Genomic DNA, 19438 nt, shown 5'->3' with positions numbered 1-19438 from the left:
GAAAATATATTTGTGCGTAGTCAATTCATTTAAGTAATTGATCTTTTTTATTAAAGGAACTCTTTAAGCATTCAATTTAAAGAAATTTTTTATTCAAAAAATTAAACACTACAATTTTTAATGCGTTGACTTTATGTATTCCCATAAAATTTCTATAAAAAAACTTACTATTTAATGTCTTAAATAGTGCCCCCAAGACATTCGTTGGCATTTGCCTAAAGAATAAACTTGTAAAAACAACATTCACTATCAATAAATTTAGAAGTCCCTACGTAAAAAAAAAAAAAATTTGAAGTCCCTCTAAGCATATACCTCAATTTGTAGGAAAATTGCATGTAAAATTCAAGGATGGAGTTCGAACGCTGGTACTCTCGTTATATCACTTTAAAAAGCGAAAAACTAGCTATCTAACAAAAAAAAAAATAAATGACGCTCATCTTTTCTTGATGTTTAGCTAAATGTCACCCCCCCCCCCCCCCCCCCCCCCCCCCTTAGTTTTTTCATAGACAAATCATTGAGTAGCGCAAACGATTAATATTTCCAATGTTGACTTACGGAACATTTTTTAATGGTCATGTTAACCGGTATCCTCGGGACAGTAGTTAAGGAAACTAAAAAAAGTTAAATTGAAAATAACACTTTCTAAATTTTTAAGGAATTAACTGCAAAAGTTCTAATGTCATATTACTATGTCTCTGTTTGGGAAGACGAATAAGCTAGTTTATAGCTTATAGCTTTTAGTTTATAACATAAAATCTCTGTTTGGTAACAGTTTTTAAGAAAGAGCATATGAGTGTGTTTGGTAACACAAATAAGCTAGCTTATAGCTTATTATATGATCTTATAAGCTTGTTTAAAAAAAATTAGAGGTGTTTCGTAACAAGCTTTTTTTACTAGCTTGTAGCTTTTTTTTTTCGGATGTTATTTCAAGTAGAGTTTGAGCTTATAGCTTTTTACACTTTATTCCATGTTTACCCTTTAATTTAATAACTACCCACTCTAAAAAAGAAACTACTCACTAATAATTATGTCATTTTATATTTATTAACCACTTTAAAAGCTAATTTTACCGAACACTTTAATTTCAGTTAGCTAGTGTTTCAGCTATTAGCTATAAGCTAGTGATGGTGGCTCTACAAGTGCACAGAATCTCAACCAAGTAATAAAGTAATAAGTTATCGTTCTCCACATGGATTGTGCCAAAGTTACCCGTTTTGATTAGGAATTTATGTGCTGAAAGTAAATTAAAGTGAAAGGCTTTGCATTCTCTTTGTTTGATTGAAAGGGTTTTGACAAATAAAAGTAAATAGTGATCACTGTCGTTTCGTGATCAAAATAAGTTTTAATTAAGAAAAGTAGTAACAAGGTAGTTGACCTTGGTCGTCTCACAAGGACCTCTAATTTAATAATTAGTAAAAATAAGAACAATGAATAACACAATTAAATATGGGGTTTTGGGTTTGTTTAGATCGAAAGAGTATTAGAAATTCAATTGATAAAAAGACGATCAATCCATTGGTTTTAGGAAAACTTCGTTATGATTCTATCCTCGGTTCACATAAAATATTGTTTATATATTCATGCCTTGGTTGGTTTATAAGACCGATTATACAAGCGATAAACAGTTTATACGAATTCATTCGATTAAGCAAAGAATGTGTTCAACTAACCATGAGTAGTGAACAAGCGTCACTTAGAACACGGTTTGTATCATGACAGATTTCGACCAACCCTTTTTTGCTAAGCGCGAAAAAACATATATCAATTCCTATTCGAACTAGTCATACAAGCGATGAATCAATCCGAAAAGTCTCACAATATATAACTCAAAATAGAGATTAAGCATCACTATATTCGAGTTTCATAATTAAATAAAGAGCATGAATTGATTAGAGAAGACAGTAAATAAATAAACTGAATTACTATTAAGAATTGAACCTCAAGAAGTCATGAACGATGTTCCCGTATACCAATGGATCAACCTAGGGTTGCTAGTTCTCCATGAGAATGTAGCAGCCTTTCTTTTCTATTTTTTTGCGTGAAATCCTCAATTATCAAACCCTAGCTGTGTTTTTGCTTAAGTACTCATAGAAAATTGGGCTTAAAAAGCTACGGGTCGAGAAACATAAGTTTGACCCGAAAGTACATTATTTTCATAAAGTCTGGAACATAAACGTAAATATTTGACACACTTGCGCTCCGAACTGGGTTTTGGCCTCAACATGAAAGTTGTAGATCTTGATCTCATCTTTCCAACGCATCTTCCGGCGCCTCAATCCGATATTCGTAGCTCCAGTTATGACCTGCAGACTGGAAGGGTGTCAAAGTGCTATTTATTCATAAATTAGGTGCGAAAATAAAATAAAGTTAGAAATAAACTTAAATATAAAAACACATTAAAATAGTGAAAATAGTAAATTAAACCATAGGAATACACTAGTACAATAGTAGAAGAATGTGCATTAAAATGCACTGATCAAATAGCAATTAAAGTAAAGAGCAATTGAAATAAAGAGTTGAGTTTCAAATGAGAACTCGTGGTTAAGTACTTTCGAATTCCTCCCACATTTCCGCTTGGTAACTAGCGCTATATCTGCTTACTATCGAAGTATTATTTGGCGATTAATTTCTATTAAAGTAAGCCTAGTATAACTTTACTTACTTCTATTGTAATCTATTTAGGTTGAACCAATTACGCTAGGTTTAGCCTTCGTTATCTCGTGTCCTTACCTTTAACGAGTTCAGCCTCGAAGGGGCGTCCTTACCTTTAGAGGTTCAAAATTTAACAAGTTCTTTAGCATGCTTGGTTTCCTAATATCAGTAAAGAATTTAACTATGTGTAATTCGTAATCTCAAACCTAACCGCAGATACTGAATTTAATGGTCTCATATAAGTAGATTATAGTATCTCTTTGATTCGGAAGTCTTAGATGTGTCACAGTATCCAATTCGACCCTAGTTACTAGCAAAATATGCGGCCATTCATATATGCTAATGTGTAAAACGATAAATAGAGATACTAACATATAATAAATTAATAGCAATTTGTAAATAGTCTTGGAATATAACCAGATTACATGTTTCAAGCATTCTTAGGGGAATTCATCTACTTGACCTAACCCTGATGGGTTTAGCTACTAAAGACCATAATAAAACAATAAGGAAAAGAAAGCATAAAGATTACCACTATGCCTTTGGAGCACCTAGGCCCTCCTTGCCTCATCCTTAAAGTTCTCCTAACTCTCTCTTGAGTATCACTATTGTTGAGTGATTTCTGAATGAATAATAGTGAAAGAGGAAAGCTCTATTTATAGTTTTTCAGTTGGATCTTGGGCTTTTCTGCGCGTCCATCGCACCCATCGTGGCCACGATGGATCGTGTCGTGGTACGATAGAAGATCTTCTCCAAATTTTCTGTTTTCTTCAACCGCCTTCATCGTGCTACGATGACAAGTCATCGTGGTACGATGGAAAAGATTTGTTGCGGATTTTCTTCAATTTAAAGCGCATTCTCATTGCGCCACGCTAGATCTCATCGTAGGTACGATGGCTTGCATTGTTTATTACGTTTTTGCCCTTTTTTGATGCTTTTTCCACTTTTCTTGCTTCTGGTCCAAGTAACTTCACTTTTCCAAGTATTTAATTATTTTTGGGCTTCAATTGCTATTAAAACTACCCTAAATTACTACTAAAAATATAACATAATGACTATCATCAGCTAGCTTTTCAGCTATCAACTAGCTTATAGCTTATTTTCCAAACGCTATTTCAAGTAGCTTATGAGTTTATAGCTTATCATTTTTTCTTCCATATTTACTCTTATTATTTTAACTAAAATATTTGTTTACTCTATATAATTTATTATTATTTAAAATAAAATAATTATACTAATTCTTAATAAAACGAATGGTTTCTTTTTCTTATTAATGCTTACCTTTTTTTATCTTTATAATTTAAAAAAGATATAATTTACCTATCTTTGTAGGTTGCAATATAATTTTATATTAGTACAACGTATTAGTACAACGTAAGTTAAATTAGAATAATGCTTGTTTTTAGATAAAAAATAGTATAATGTTTTTGTTTTTGAAAAAAGAAATTAGTATAATGTTATTATTATTATTATTATATATTCATTGTTATCGGTTGAAGTTCAATTTTACTATTAAGTTTACATTTAAAATCATTTTTTTCAAATAAAAAATATTTTTTAATAATAATAATAATATATAAATGATATATTGAATTGATAAATTTAAATTATCAAAGTTCAAATATCTTAAATATTAATTTATATGAATTTATGATGAATTTAGAATGTCCTTTTATACAATTTTACATTATCAACTAGTAAAACCGCTAATTTTACCAAACACTTCAATTAGCTTATCAATTATAAGTTATCAACCATCATCAGCTATAAGCTAACTTATCAGCTAATCACTATTTTTACTAAATAGAGCCTATATTTACTTTCTTAAACGGGGCACTATATAACTTTTTTTTTAGGTGAGCACTCCGGTACACATCTTATGTGGACGTGTACCGGTACACTGTTAAGGTGTATAATTTTAATTGGTCCACATGTAATAATAATTTAACATGTCATTTCAAGACTTCTTTAAATAGAAATTTCCTAAATTACTCTTTTAATTTACAAAAATTTTAAAATGGAAATTAAAGAAATTTCCTAAATTGCCTTTTGTCAAAATAAATAGAGATGTTTTGTAAAAAAAATAAAATAAAAAGAGATGAGATGTTTTAGATGTGATGAGATTTTTAATTTACAAAAATTTCAAAATGGTTTTTTTTTACAAAAGGGTTTTTTTTTTGTGAAATTGACAAAAGGGTTTTAATATGTGTGTTTTTTTGCTTTTCATCAATTTCTATTATTTTTTATACTTATAGCACCACTAGTTTTGAAGCATTTCTTTCAATTTCTTGTAAAGTTCATATTTTTGTTTCATATATGCAATTTCAAGGTATTTCAATTTCCGGCGGTTGGTTTTTTTTGTTTTAGGTTGTGGGTATCATTCGTCTCTTTCTTGCATCAAAAAATTCTTACTAAATACCCCCTCTGATCCTATATATAAGAAAAAGTTTATTTTTAAATTCAATGTAAAGTTGATGTATCTAGACTATAATGTTATTTAGATACATCAATTTTACAATGAATCTAAAAAATAAAATTTTTCTTATATATAGGATCGGATGGAGTAACATTTTCCTTTAGGATATGTTTGTTTCGAAGTAGATGGAGTGAAGGGGAGATGAGGAAATATTTGTAATAAAGGGTAATTTTGGTAGAAACTCTCAAATATCTCAAATGTTATATATTTTTTAAAAAACTCTCTCAAATATTATATATACGGTACCTTTTTTTTTTGGAAAACATATATATATATATATATATATATATATATTTGTAGAAACTCTCAAATATATTTTTTTGTACAATATTTGAGATATTTGAGAGTTTCTACCAAAATTACCCTTTACTAAAAATATTCCTTCAATTTTATTTTTTTTTAATCAAACAAACTTAACGCCTTTCATTAACGAGTAAATGTTCAATACATAAGAGAATAATCTCAAATCTACGGAAACTAGCCCAAGAATTGGCCGCCCGAGCAAGAGAATGGGCAACCATATTCACTTGTCTCCTAACAAACTTCACTTCAAAGTTTATACACGATAACATAATTTGGATAATATCAGCAACAATTAAACTAAATTCCGAATTATCACTATTCCTCGTTCGAATAGCTTCAGTTAAAACCTGCGAGTCGCTTTCAAATTGAACCCTATCCAGACCTCTATTAGGTAAATGAATATTTTTCCGATATATTAGATCATTAAATTATTAGGTAAATGAATATTTTTCCAAAATAAATCATTTTTTATCATTTAACATATTATAATAACTAAATACTATTTCTCAAAATTATAAAAAAAATAAAATAATTATCACTCATAATAGTCAATATTGATTTTTTTCATGAAAAAATGTAAAAACGTTTGTGTATTGCTTATAAAACATTGAAATTGTGTCTTTTCTTATGAAATTATTATATCTGAAATACAATAATCGGCAACTAATTTTTTGATTTAATAAATAATTATTAATTAATTGATCTAATGTACCGGTAGATTGAATTTTTTCATATGTACCATAGAAGCCCCCTAATAAGTTTGAGGGCTTTACTTACTTAATCCCTCAACAAGTTTTATTAGAAAATTGAGATTTTCATGTAGTGTGTGATTCTTAAAAAAAAAAGTAATTCTACCAACCATGATTAAGGGTGCGTTTGATATGCTAAAACTTAAGGGACTTGACAGGACAACTTCAGTTGTATTGTACGTGTTTGATTTTAATTTTTTTCTCAAACAATTCAACACCACCTAATTGGAACGAGACCCATGACATTTAAATTTTTAGCAATATAATATTTCGATGTCAACTAATTGGATTACCTGTGAATCAAAAACCTAGTTATCAGAAAAGGATTATTAAGTTGCTACCAATTCTACCTGGACTGGGCAATGGGCCTAAAGGCAAAATCAAATTAGCCCAATTAATATAAGAAAGGAAACAGGCCCAAAACAATTGAATTCCAAACGCCCATTTGGCGATACAAGGCCTAGGCGAGGTGGGTAATGACGGACGACGCCCATAAGACGGATTTGCATATGACAATAAAATATCTTCATCCTTCCCTGTCTTAGCGATTAACTTGGGAACGAAGAAACCAACTCCTTGAAACCGCCATGGCTTGAAGATCAAGGTTTTATTCCTACTTTCACGCTGCATCACCGGAAAAGGCGCTGAAGACCGGATTTGTAGGAACCCTAGCTTGGAGAAGAAGGCTTTAATGGTCTATAAATAGTTTGATACTTTCATCTGTAAAGAAGGATCGAATTCTGACTTATTAAACTCCCAGGGTTGTTGGGATTGAACTGAGTGTAATCACACCATTTGATCAATAATACAAACCCCCTCGTTTTTTACCAGAACATTTTGGCGCCCACCGTGGGGCTGCGGTAAAATCATTTGATCCCAGCCTATCACAGCAACTAGACGAAAAATCAAACATCTTCACATGGCTGGAGAACACGAAAACCACGACAACTCTAACGTTAACACCCTGCAAGCCGCCGTCGTAGAGATTCGGCGCTTACAAACTCAGATTGCGGCCATAGAAGCCGAAAGAACTAATGAGAAAGAGAAAGCGAAGTTGATTTTGGAAGAGGAGGAGGGAGAGGGCGTCATGGACGTACAACCCTTAGCACAGCACCTGTGGGATGCCCAAGTGGTGGAAACAATCAAGGTCCCTCACCTTCCTACTTTCGACGGAAAGACGGATCCAAGGGAGCACCTGATGGCAATTGGGACACAAACTGCCATAATCAATGCTCCGGAACATCTAAAGTGTAAATTACTAGCCGGCACCTTCAAGGATGTCGCCCTGCGTTGGTACATGAACCTTCCAAAAAACTCAATTGAAAGTTATGCTGACTTTCATAAAAAATTTATTCACCAGTTCGCTGGATCGAAACACGTGAAAGTCACATCAACCAGTCTTTTCTCTATCCGCCAAAACCCTGGCGAGTCATTGCGTAATTTCCTCGCCAGATTTAGCGAAGCTACCATCAAAGTCTCAAATCCAAATCAGGAGATGTTTGTGGCAGCCTTCCACAATGGGCTAAGAGCGGGACATTTCAATGAGTCCTTAGCCCAAAAGCCAGCCTCGTCGATGCAAGAGGTAAACAAGAGGGCGGAGTGTTATATTAAGGGCGAAGAAAGTAACGCCGAGAAAAGGCAAAGAGACGTTAAGGAGAAGGAATACGTGGGCCGTGCCATTAGAGCGCCCGAACACCCACGACCAAAATCGGGGGGCCACCAAGGAGACCCATGGCAGAGGCACCATGGGAAGCCCTACCGCCAACCGCCCAGAAGAGAATTCAGGAATCATCCCGCCAATGAAGACCTCACGCCATTAAACGCCTCAAAGGTTTACGTCTTAAATGAGATTCTGGCCACTGGTTTGGCAAACCTTCCCCCAAGGAGAACCAGTAACATCCCCATGGGGCTGGACGACAACGCCTGGTGCGCATATCACAGGTGTAGAGGTCACTCCACGGAGAAATGCTTCCGCTTAAGAGATTTAATCGAAGAACTAATCAAAAGCGGACACCTTCGCAAATTTATTGACGACGCCGCCCAAGGGCGAGTTGTCGTGCCAAAAGCTCCCCGGCAGGAGCCACGAGACCCTCCTGGGCCAAACAGAGAGCCTCCCAAGGGGAGGATCTCCGTAAATACAATAGCGGGGGGATTCTCAGGCGGGGGCGAATCAAGCTCAGCAAGGAAAAGGTATGTACGCCGAGCCATCTCGGAGATATACCTCGTAAGTCAACCCCAGCCATTAGACGTACCGGATTTGGCATTCACGGCAAAGGATGGTTTGGAGGTAGCACCCCACGACGATGATCCCTTAGTGATACAAGTCCAAATTTTGAACTGTGATGTGAAAAGAGTACTGATAGATTCGGGGAGTTCAGCGGACATTATGTACTGGGAAGCTTTCAAGGCCATGCAATTAGCAGAAGAGCAATTGCAACCATACTCCGGAACCCTGGTTGGGTTCTCTGGCGAACAAGTGGACGTAATGGGTTACGCCCCCCTTCTTACCACGTTTGGAGAAGGCATCAACGCCAAAACTATCAAAGTGCGATATCTGGTAGTTAAAACTCCTTTTACCTCCTATAATATTATTATAGGAAGACCCGCCTTTAACGCATTAGGGGCGGCCATGTCCACTTTATACCTAGCAATAAAATACCCCCTCGAGAATGGGGGAGTAGGAACAGTAAGGGGCGATCAGATTCTCGCCAAGAAGTGCTACGAGTCTAGCTTAAAGATACGACACCGAACTTCCAGCGCAAGCGGGAAATTCGAAAGAAGACAAGCCGCAACTCCAGGCGGCATAAACATGATAGAGAGCGCAGATATGGATCCAAGGGAGGAATTCCAAGATCGAAGGGTAAGCCCTATAGAAGACCTGGAGCAGGTTCAAATTGGCGATTACCCTCACCAGACAACTAGCTTGGGAACAGCGTTGCCCAGCGAGGAGAGGAGACGAATCATCAAAATCCTGAAGGATAACGCTGACCTATTCGCATGGAAACCTTCAGATATGCCAGGGATTGACGAAGGGGTGATAACACATAAACTCTCAATATCACCCAGCACAAAACCAGTTTCCCAAAGAAAAAGGAAGGTGGGAGAAGAAAGACGAGTCGCTATTGCAGAAGAAGTAGAGAAACTAAAGGAAGCAGGATTCATCGAAGAAATAAAATACCCCTCATGGTTGGCAAATGTCGTCATGGTGAAAAAGGCCAACGGGAAGTGGAGAATGTGCGTGGACTTCACAGACTTAAACAAGGCGTGTCCCAAAGATCCATATCCCCTACCTAACATAGACAGGTTAATTGATGGCGCCTCGGGGTGTAAGATGCTGAGTTTTATGGACGCCTACTCCGGATACAATCAAATAAAGATGAACCCCTCCGACGCCCGCCATACAGCCTTTATGTCGAATACCTGCAACTACTTTTACAACGTCATGCCTTTTGGACTGAAGAATGCGGGAGCAACATACCAAAGGTTGATGGACAGGGTTTTTGCTGAGCAAATAGGGAAGAATTTAGAGGTATATATCGACGACATGGTAGTAAAAACTTCCGAGGGAAGTCACCATGATGATGATCTGTTGGACATCATGGGATCAGTAAGAAAGTACAACATGAGACTAAACCCAGCAAAGTGTTCCTTTGGGGTACAAGCCGGAAAATTCTTAGGGTTTATGCTCACCAGCAGAGGAATAGAGGCTAACCCCGAAAAATGCCAAGCCATCATAGACATGAGGAGCCCTACATCCGTGAAAGAAGTACAGACCTTGACAGGCAGAATAGCCGCACTATCCAGATTCCTATCATGTGCGGGCGAAAAGGGTTTCCACTTCTTCGCATCTCTTAGGAAAAATGAGAGATTTTCCTGGACGCCAGAATGCGAAGAAGCCTTCAAACAACTAAAAGAGTTCCTGGCATCACCGCCCATCTTGACACGCCCATTACCAGGTAACACCCTTTACCTATATCTCGCAGTCTCGGATAGAGCTTTGAGTTCAGCTCTAGTTCAAGAAATAGAGGGCGAAGAAAAACCTATATATTTTGTAAGTAGAACCTTAAGGGGAGCAGAAACAAGGTATCAAAGAATAGAGAGATTATCTCTCGCGGTAGTTGTCACAGCAAGAAAGTTAAGGCAGTATTTTCAAAGCCACCAGATAGTTGTTAAAACAGATTACCCTATCAAGAACGTCCTCCGAAAGCCAGACTTGGCAGGAAGGATGGTGGCGTGGTCCGTGGAATTATCGGAATTTGACATCACCTTCTCACCTAGAGGGGCCATTAAGTCACAAAGACTAGCTGATTTTGTATTGGAGATGTCTACTCCGCCAACAACAGAGAAAACGGCGTTTTGGACACTCTCAGTTGACGGGGCCTCCAATGTGCGAGGAAGTGGAGCCGGAATAGTACTGGAAGGACCGGATGGCGTGATGATAGAACAATCACTACGTTTCGCCTTCAAAGATAGCAACAACCAAGCGGAATACGAGGCTTTGATAGCAGGAATGAAGTTGGCAAGCGATATGGAGGTAAAAGAGCTAAAGGCCATGAGTGATTCCCAGCTGGTAACCAACCAAGTATCAGGGAAGTTTCAAACGAAAGAGCCGCAGTTAATCAAATACGTGGAGAAGGTGCAGAACCTAGCTAAGCATTTCGATTCGTTCGAATTAGTCTACGTTCCCCGCGAACAAAACATGAGAGCAGATCTATTGTCAAAGTTGGCGAGCACCAAAAAACCAGGAAGCCATAGAACCGTTATCCAAGAAACCATAAAAACTCCCAGCATCAACGGGGAAGAGGTAATGATGGTAATAGAAGAAGAAGACTGGAGATCGCCCATTATCCGGTACCTCCAAAAGGATGAGCTCCCGAAAGAAAGGGAAAAGGCTTTTAAATTAAGGAAAATGGCGGCATGGTATTCAATGGTAGGGGATAAGCTATATAAAAGAGGATTCGCGTCCCCCCTCCTTTTATGCGTCAGTACTGAAGAAGCCAAGCGCATCATGAATGAAGTACACGAAGGATCATGTGGTAGTCATATCGGTTCAAGAGCATTAGCAGGAAAGATTTTGAGAGCAGGATTTTATTGGCCAGATATACATGATGATACCGCCATGTATGTAAGAAACTGTGACAAATGCCAAAGACACGCCAACCTGCATCACGTTCCGGGGGAGCCACTGAAGTCAGTATTATCCCCTTGGCCCTTTTTCATGTGGGGTGTAGATATCGTTGGTCCATTTCCGGTTGGCTATAAACAAGCGCGATGGATCATCGTCGCCGTAGACTACTTTACAAAATGGATTGAAGCAGAGCCGGTATCCAGCATCTCGGCGGAACAGGTAAAAATTTTTTATTGGAAGAAAATCATCTGCAGATTTGGATTGCCCAAATACATCGTATCCGACAACGGTACACAGTTCGCCAGCGAAAAGGTCGTTGAATTCTGTCGAAGCAAAGGAATCAAAAACACCTTTATATCAGTAGAGCATCCACAAGCTAACGGACAAGCAGAGTCAGCAAATAAGGTGATACTAAGAGCTTTAAAAAGAAGGCTAGATAGTAAAGGCGAAGCTTGGGTAGCCCACATCTCACCCATCCTCTGGTCGTATCACACCACTCCCCAATCCTCGACAGGAGAAGCGCCATTTACAATGGTCTATGGTTCGGACGCGATGATCCCGGTGGAAATAAATCCTCCTAGTTGGCGCAGAGAAACCACGACGCAGGAAGAGAACGACAGAGCTCTGGAAGAGAACCTAGACATGATCGAGGAAAGAAGAGAAAGAGCGCATTTCAGGGAATTCGCCATAAAGCAAAGAGCCGCTAGGCGTTATAATACGAGAGTCAAACAAAGGAGTTTTCAAGAAGGCGACCTGGTGCTGAAAAGACCTATGGGAAAGGATAAAGGAGGAAAGTTCGCAGCAAACTGGGAAGGCCCCTTTCGGGTGCAAGAAGCTTTCGAAGGAGGAGCATATCGCCTAGAGACCATGGAAGGAAAAATCCTCCCAAGGACATGGAACGTAGCAAACCTAAAGTTCTACTATAGCTAATCACGGAGCATCACTTTATCGGTGGAAGAATAAGTAAAACCATTCTCTTCTTTTAGCAGTATTTTTAAATGATGTGTAAGAACCGTTTTCATAAATAAATAAAAAAAAAAACAATGAGACACTCTTTTCCCCTGTTTCAACGGGGGTTTTTATCGAGGCTCATTGAATTTCAAAATTCTAATAGTTTATATCTTCCTGCATATCCCAAAATATTTGCGTCAATAAAGGTCAACCTGATTAAGTTACGGGCTCTGAACCAACAAAAATGGTTATCTCAAACTTGAGCTCTGAATCTTTACTTAAAGATCAACTCAGATGTGAGCGCTGAACCAAAAACAAGGGTTACAGTGCCTTGGCGTCACCTACGAGTTGGGTACGTCAGAAAAAAAAAAAACAAGGGTTACAGTGCCTTGGCGTCACCTACGAGTTGGGTACGTCAGAAAAAAAAAATTAGGGTTACAGTGCCTTGGCGTCACCTACGAGTTGGGTACGTCAGAAAAAAAAAAAAATCAGGGTTACAGTGCCTTGGCGTCACCTACGAGTTGGGTACGTCAGAAAAAAAAAATCAGGGTTACAGTGCCTTGGCGTCACCTACGAGTTGGGTACGTCAGAAAAAAAAAAAAATCAGGGTTACAGTGCCTTGGCGTCACCTACGAGTTGGGTACGTCAGAAAAAAAAAATTAGGGTTACAGTGCCTTGGCGTCACCTACGAGTTGGGTACGTCAGAAAAAAAAAAATCAGGGTTACAGTGCCTTGGCGTCACCTACGAGTTGGGTACGTCAGAAAAAAAAAATATTATTAAACAAGGGTTACAGTGCCTTGGCGTCACCTACGAGTTGGGTACGTCAGAAAAAAAAAAATATTATTAAACAAGGGTTACAGTGCCTTGGCGTCACCTACGAGTTGGGTACGTCAGAAAAAAAAAAAAATATTATTAAACAAGGGTTACAGTGCCTAGGCGTCACCTACGAGTTGGGTACGTCAGAAAAAAAAAATATTATTAAACAAGGGTTACAGTGCCTTGGCGTCACCTACGAGTTGGGTACGTCAGAAAAAAAAAAAAAAATATTATTAAACAAGGGTTACAGTGTCTTGGCGTCACCTACGAGTTGGGTACGTCAGAAAAAAAAAAATATTATTAAACAAGGGTTACAGTGCCTTGGCGTCACCTACGAGTCGGGTACGTCAGAAAAAAAAATATTATTAAACAAGGGTTACAGTGCCTTGGCGTTACCTGTAAGTCTTACGAGTTGGGTACGCCAGAAAAAGATACAGCAAAGAAAGGCGAGATTATCAATACCGCCAGAAGAAGCTTATACACAACCAAAGCAAGGCGATTCATTATAACGCCAAAAGACAACAGGTATAAAGTTATTTTTATTGATTTACAATTATTATAGAAAGTAGAAGATGTCACAGGTGCAAGGACGAAGTTTCCTAGACAAAGACGACAGAAGGCGTTACCTCACAACGTAATGCAAAAAATAATTCGTAAAGTTATGAAAAGAAGAAATCAGGCAAATAAAGAACTTTATAAAGGACCCAGCCAAGGGGCAAAATTGTTCAAAGCCACAAAAGGGCATACAAAATAATTACAAAAAGCCACAGAAGGGCAGAAACAAGATCATTACAAAGAGATCATTCATTGAGGAGGAACATAGGGAACGAGCTTGCCGTCAACAATTTGATTCATTGCATCAGCTTCGCCAAGGCGCTTAGCATCGAGATCCGGGAAAAGAAGCTTGACCTGTTCTATAGCAAAAGAAAAGCCCTCGTCATATTGGTTGGCGGCATAGAGCTGAAGCTCTGTGACATCACTCTCCAATCTAACTTTCTCATCAGCTAAGGTCCCAATAGACTGTACCGCTTCATCCTTCTCCTTGGATAGTTTAGAGAGTTTCTCAGCCTGGGCAGCAGCATTCTCCTTGAGCTTAGCCTCCGAAGCGGCATAGCTTTCTTTAACTTTAGACAGCTTTTCTTCATACTCTTTCTTCAGTCTCTCTGTCTCGCCCTCCCTTTCTTCCTTCAACTTTTTAATGTCATCCTCCAGCTTCGCCTTGGTTTCAGAATACCTCTTCTCAATATCAGCGAGGTGATCATCAACCATCTTCACCTTCTGCCTCGCCTCCACAACCTCTTGCTCCTGGCGGTTTGTCAACAGATAATTGAGAAGAGTACCCTTGACTTCATACTCTAAGGCTTTCTTCCTCAGGTCTTCCGTCGAAGTGTTGGTGAAGCGAGTCATGTCACCCACCATGGTTACTCCTCTCTCAATGAATTCCAGAGGATCGAAGGAGCTCCAGGAAAGGGGCGCAGCGGTTTCAGCATCTTGAGAAGGAGGCTGAGAAGAACTGGAAGCCGCACCTTTGCCCTTGTCGGCACCCCCAGCATTTTGAATAGTTTTCTCTATCTTTTGTTTTTTGGGAGGAGGAGGAGCAGCACCCTCGTTTCCCTCCGCTTCAGCAGCTGTCTTTCCAGGGATCTCAACACGGATCCGCCCTTCATGCTTCTTCTTGCTCCGCCCTTCCTTCATAGCAGCTTCCTCCACTTGCAGCTTTTTCAGGGGATCAGTCACGTCGACAACAGGATTGGCTCTTTGCTGGCGAGCTTTAGCCAAGAATGCCAGTCTCTCCTCATTAGAAATAGTCCTCATTCTCTCTGCAAAAGTAAAAAGAGGCAAAGAAATACAAGTTAGTAACGAGGCGAGATCAACATTAAACAAATAAAAGATACAAATTTATTACTTACGCAAATATTCTTCCAAGGCGCCACTATTACCCTCACACCTAAGAACGTCAGAGGTATCCATAAGGGCATAGGAATCAAGGAAGTTGACGGTATCTTGCTCAAAGTCGCTCAAAGCCTCAAAGATGGTTCCCTTGATAAGCCTAGGGTTTTTGGTCCAATAGAAAGGAAATAAAGGATCCTCAACCTCATCATACATCAGGTCAGGAAATTTCTCATCATGGCGAACCCGAAGGAAAGAATCTTTGAAGTTTTTGAAATTGGAGGCATATAAGCTTAGGAGACGACGGTTGGGTTGACTACTAAGGGAAACTAGAGATTGAGGTTTTAGGTTCTTTATTTGGTAAAAAGAGAAGAAAACACCAACAGAAGGGTCTAGGTTAAAACCTGAACACATTACCTCGAAAGCTTTTATAAAGGCCCAACTATTAGGATGAAGTTGGGTGGGGGCGACATTAAGAACCCTCAACATCTCAGCCTCGAAAGAGGTGAAAGGCAACCAAATATTGAGGGGCTGGATCACGCCAGTATAAAGATAGAAATAATCTGGCGGGGTAACATTCTGGAGAAACACGAACTCGCCCTCCCTGACGGGTTCGGTTATAATCAGATCTTCACGAAGAAGGGAATCAGAGAGTTTGACAGCTTTCCTAAAGCTCCTCACCATCTCCACACTAGTATACTTTGAAGAAACTTCCATGGTGACTGGAGCGTAGTCGGCAACGACCAGGTCTCGGCAGGGGTTCTTCCGCTTTCCTGTGAAAGAGGAAGGGGAGATTATGACGCAATCACTGTCATTACTACTATCACTACTGTTATCACTATCACTACTACTACTCCCAACATCAAAACCCCATAATTCCGAATAAAACCCCCGGATATTAAGAACGCCGTTAGCCCTAGTATAGTGGGCTTGAACTTGTTGCGCCCACTCGAGATAACTAGGAGAGGAAATAGGAACTCCCCCACCATCATCCTCATCTAACTCCCTCAAAATAACCATTTTTTCTAAACCTAATTAAAAAATTAGGGTCCCTACTCAAGACAGACCAAATCGGCAAAAAGGAGTAAGGTATGAAAGAAAGAATACCTCAAAGGAATTGACAAAGCTTGGAGAAATAAACTGGAAGCGTCCTAATCGTTGAACAAAGGCTTGCTGGATCGAAGAGGGATATGCGAAAGAGAATGCTGATTCGCGAGAAGAAATAAGTAAAGGGAAAGAAGAAACGGAGATACTACTTATAAAGAGGGAAATCTTTTCGTTTTGGTTGAAGTCCAGAAGTCGAAGTAAGAAGTACCAAGTGCGCCGTCGGATTAAATACGCGTCAAAAAGCGTGTATCCCGAGAATAAGTGTTGGAAGATTTATCGTCAAATAGTTATCACCCTAAAAGGCGAACATGAAGTCGCCTCGAAACACAATGCGCCTCTGGAATGACCACGCCAAAAGTACAAACCTCGCCTTTTTTGAGCATAATATAAGTAAAGGAAAAACGCTCAAAAAGAGAAAAAATTCAAGATTAAGGAGAAAGCAAAACACAAGATCAATAAATTCAGCCCTAGACCAAAAATCTTTATTAATTTTGAAAAATAAAGGTACAACGACAGAAAGCAAAATTACAAAGAAAAACTAATCTTAAAAGTCCTATCACTCGGACTCGGAATCTTTTGGCGCAGGCTCAGGGAAAGTCATCTTGGATTCCACGGTGACCCGAGACCCCTCTTCTTCACTAGACGAAGAAGCACGAAGCTCAGGAGGAACGTAGGTCTCCAGAAACGAAACGTAATCCTCATCGCCACTACCAGAATCGGAGGTATCCGAGGAAAGGACGATAACCTCCACCTTTTTGACATCCTTAGACCTTCGGGAGCGAGTGAAGTTGGAGGTAGACACCTCTACCCTTTTCTTCCTTCGCTGAGGCGGGGTGCTTCTGGCAACAGGTTTTTTCGCATTGTTATTTTCCATCTTAAAAGATTCAAAACAAGAGGATGAAAATTCGAGTTTTGAGCAGGTGATATTTATAGTCAATATTTAACCTTAACATCGTTATTAATGGTAGTAATAAATGCTTGAGCGGTTGCAACCACCGAGCTTTGACCATCTCGAAAAATGTCACTTTTACGTTTCCAAGGAGTCAAAATTTGACCCATTTTAGTTATTAAAGACTGCAAAGGAAGGCGGTACCAGAAAGGACAGAAGAGCAACACATAAGTAAAGGAAATTGCTTAAGCATTCAAATTCGTACAAAAGAAATACAACGGAAGCAAAGAAACAGAATAAAAATAACAAAGATCCCAAAATCCGGAAGCAAATTACAAATACTAGAAAGAAAAGCACAAAACGGAAAGATGAGCAAACAAAAGACTTCACGGCATGGTGGAATTCCCCAATTCACCAGCATCGGCAACGGCGATACGGTGCATTTCCTCCAATGCCCGTTTCACCCTCTTCGCCTTCACCATATTCTCGTCAATGGGCTTCAGATCCTCTCTCAGCTCGTTCTGCTTGTCTAAAAGGTCCATCAAAGAATGGCGCCTTGAAATCAGCTTAGCAACATCGTCCCTAATCTCGCCTTGGAGAGCCCTCTTCCTCTTCACAAGCGGCTTCATCTCCTTGTTCAGCAGCGCCAAACGATCGTCCACTCTCCGCTCCTCGTTGAAGCATATCCCTAAGATTTCCTCCTGCACACCCATGGTCTCTTTCGTGATCTCTATCTGGCTGTCGACAGCTTCGGTAACTTCGGCATGGCATTCTTTGACATTCTCCACAGCAATCACGAAGGATGCACTATCCTTCAACTCTTTCTCTAGACGCAGCACACTGTCAAGAAAACGCTTCTCTTCCTTGGTCAGCCTCCAGCAATAATCGTTCAGCTCTTTGACGAACTCTGAGAATTCGCCAAAATCATCCATCAAGTCCTCCGTGCTTAAGGCCAACATACGCCGGAGCCGCTTAATGACAGGGGAAGCCGGGGACTGACCACATTCGAAAGAAGGATTTTTGGGAGACATAACTCTGAAAGGAAAGCTTAGAGTTCTGCAGGTAAGAAGGGATGAACTGATTATTTCATCAAAGTACCACTTTTATAGATGGAGACTCTCATCGTGGCAGCAGCAGGAGGGGAAACGGTTAATGAGAGTTGCTCATGAATGTAAGAACGTGCACCAAAGAGTGGGAGAGAAACGCGGTATATCGCGCGCCAAGAATTTTGGAGGGAAATTCGAATTGTACTTAAGCATTTCATTCCTACGGATTTCATGCTTGGGGGGCTGTGGACTGGGCAATGGGCCTAAAGGCAAAATCAAATTAGCCCAATTAATATAAGAAAGGAAACAGGCCCAAAACAATTGAATTCCAAACGCCCATTTGGCGATACAAGGCCTAGGCGAGGTGGGTAATGACGGACGACGCCCATAAGACGGATTTGCATATGACAATAAAATATCTTCATCCTTCCCTGTCTTAGCGATTAACTTGGGAACGAAGAAACCAACTCCTTGAAACCGCCATGGCTTGAAGATCAAGGTTTTATTCCTACTTTCACGCTGCATCACCGGAAAAGGCGCTGAAGACCGGATTTGTAGGAACCCTAGCTTGGAGAAGAAGGCTTTAATGGTCTATAAATAGTTTGATACTTTCATCTGTAAAGAAGGATCGAATTCTGACTTATTAAACTCCCAGGGTTGTTGGGATTGAACTGAGTGTAATCACACCATTTGATCAATAATACAAACCCCCTCGTTTTTTACCAGAACACTACCGATAAGAACCAAAGAAATAAATTGACCAAATTGAAATGTAAAACACTTAAGAATTTAAATGTCGACAATGTAACAGTTCAACATCAACTAGTTAGATTAACTATGACTCGAGAAACGTAATTCATATGAAATGAGTGTTAAGTCTCAACTAATTTTCTCAATTGTGACATAGGGAATCAATTCATCTCAGTTAGTCTATTCAACTTGACCTAATTGAAATGATAAACACTTAAAAAGTTGAATTTCAACATTCTAGCTAACAGTTCAATCTCATATTGTTGGACGAACTATTACACCAGAAACCTAGTTATTATGAAATGATTGTTAAGTCACAACCAATTAGACTAAAAGGAACTAAGGAGATCAAACATTCTCAATCTCACTATTCAACTTGACCAAGTGGGAATGAGAAACACTTAAGAATTCAAATTCTGAAATCAAACAATTCAACCTCAACTAGTTAGATTAACTATGACTTAAAAAAACATAGTTCAAATGAAATGACTATTAAGTCTCGACTAATAATGTCAATTGTGTCAACAGAAATAAAAAAATTTAGATCAAACCCTTCAACTTGAAACATAGTTCATATGCAAACTTAACTAATTATACTTACTTTATTAAGGAATTCAATTTTTCTCAATCAAGTCGTTCAATATCACTTAATTGGACTAACAATAACTTATGAATTTAAA

The 19438-nt window shown here is 38.9% G+C and overlaps 1 protein-coding gene across 1 annotated transcript; it reads left to right on the top strand.

The window, feature by feature from the left end:
* Positions 1 to 8083: 8083 nt before the first annotated feature.
* On the top strand, positions 8084 to 9102 carry LOC123904879. Its single transcript, XM_045954484.1, has 2 exons — positions 8084 to 8662; positions 8938 to 9102. The coding sequence occupies exons 1-2, from the start codon at positions 8084 to 8086 to the stop codon at positions 9100 to 9102; spliced, it is 744 nt and encodes a 247-aa protein (XP_045810440.1).
* Positions 9103 to 19438: the final 10336 nt, after the last annotated feature.

Source organism: Trifolium pratense, linkage group LG2, assembly GCF_020283565.1.
Source record: "Trifolium pratense cultivar HEN17-A07 linkage group LG2, ARS_RC_1.1, whole genome shotgun sequence".
Lineage (NCBI taxonomy): Eukaryota > Viridiplantae > Streptophyta > Magnoliopsida > Fabales > Fabaceae > Trifolium > Trifolium pratense.
Note: the sequence above shows the minus strand (reverse complement) of the source record. Positions and strands in the feature narration are given on the sequence as shown.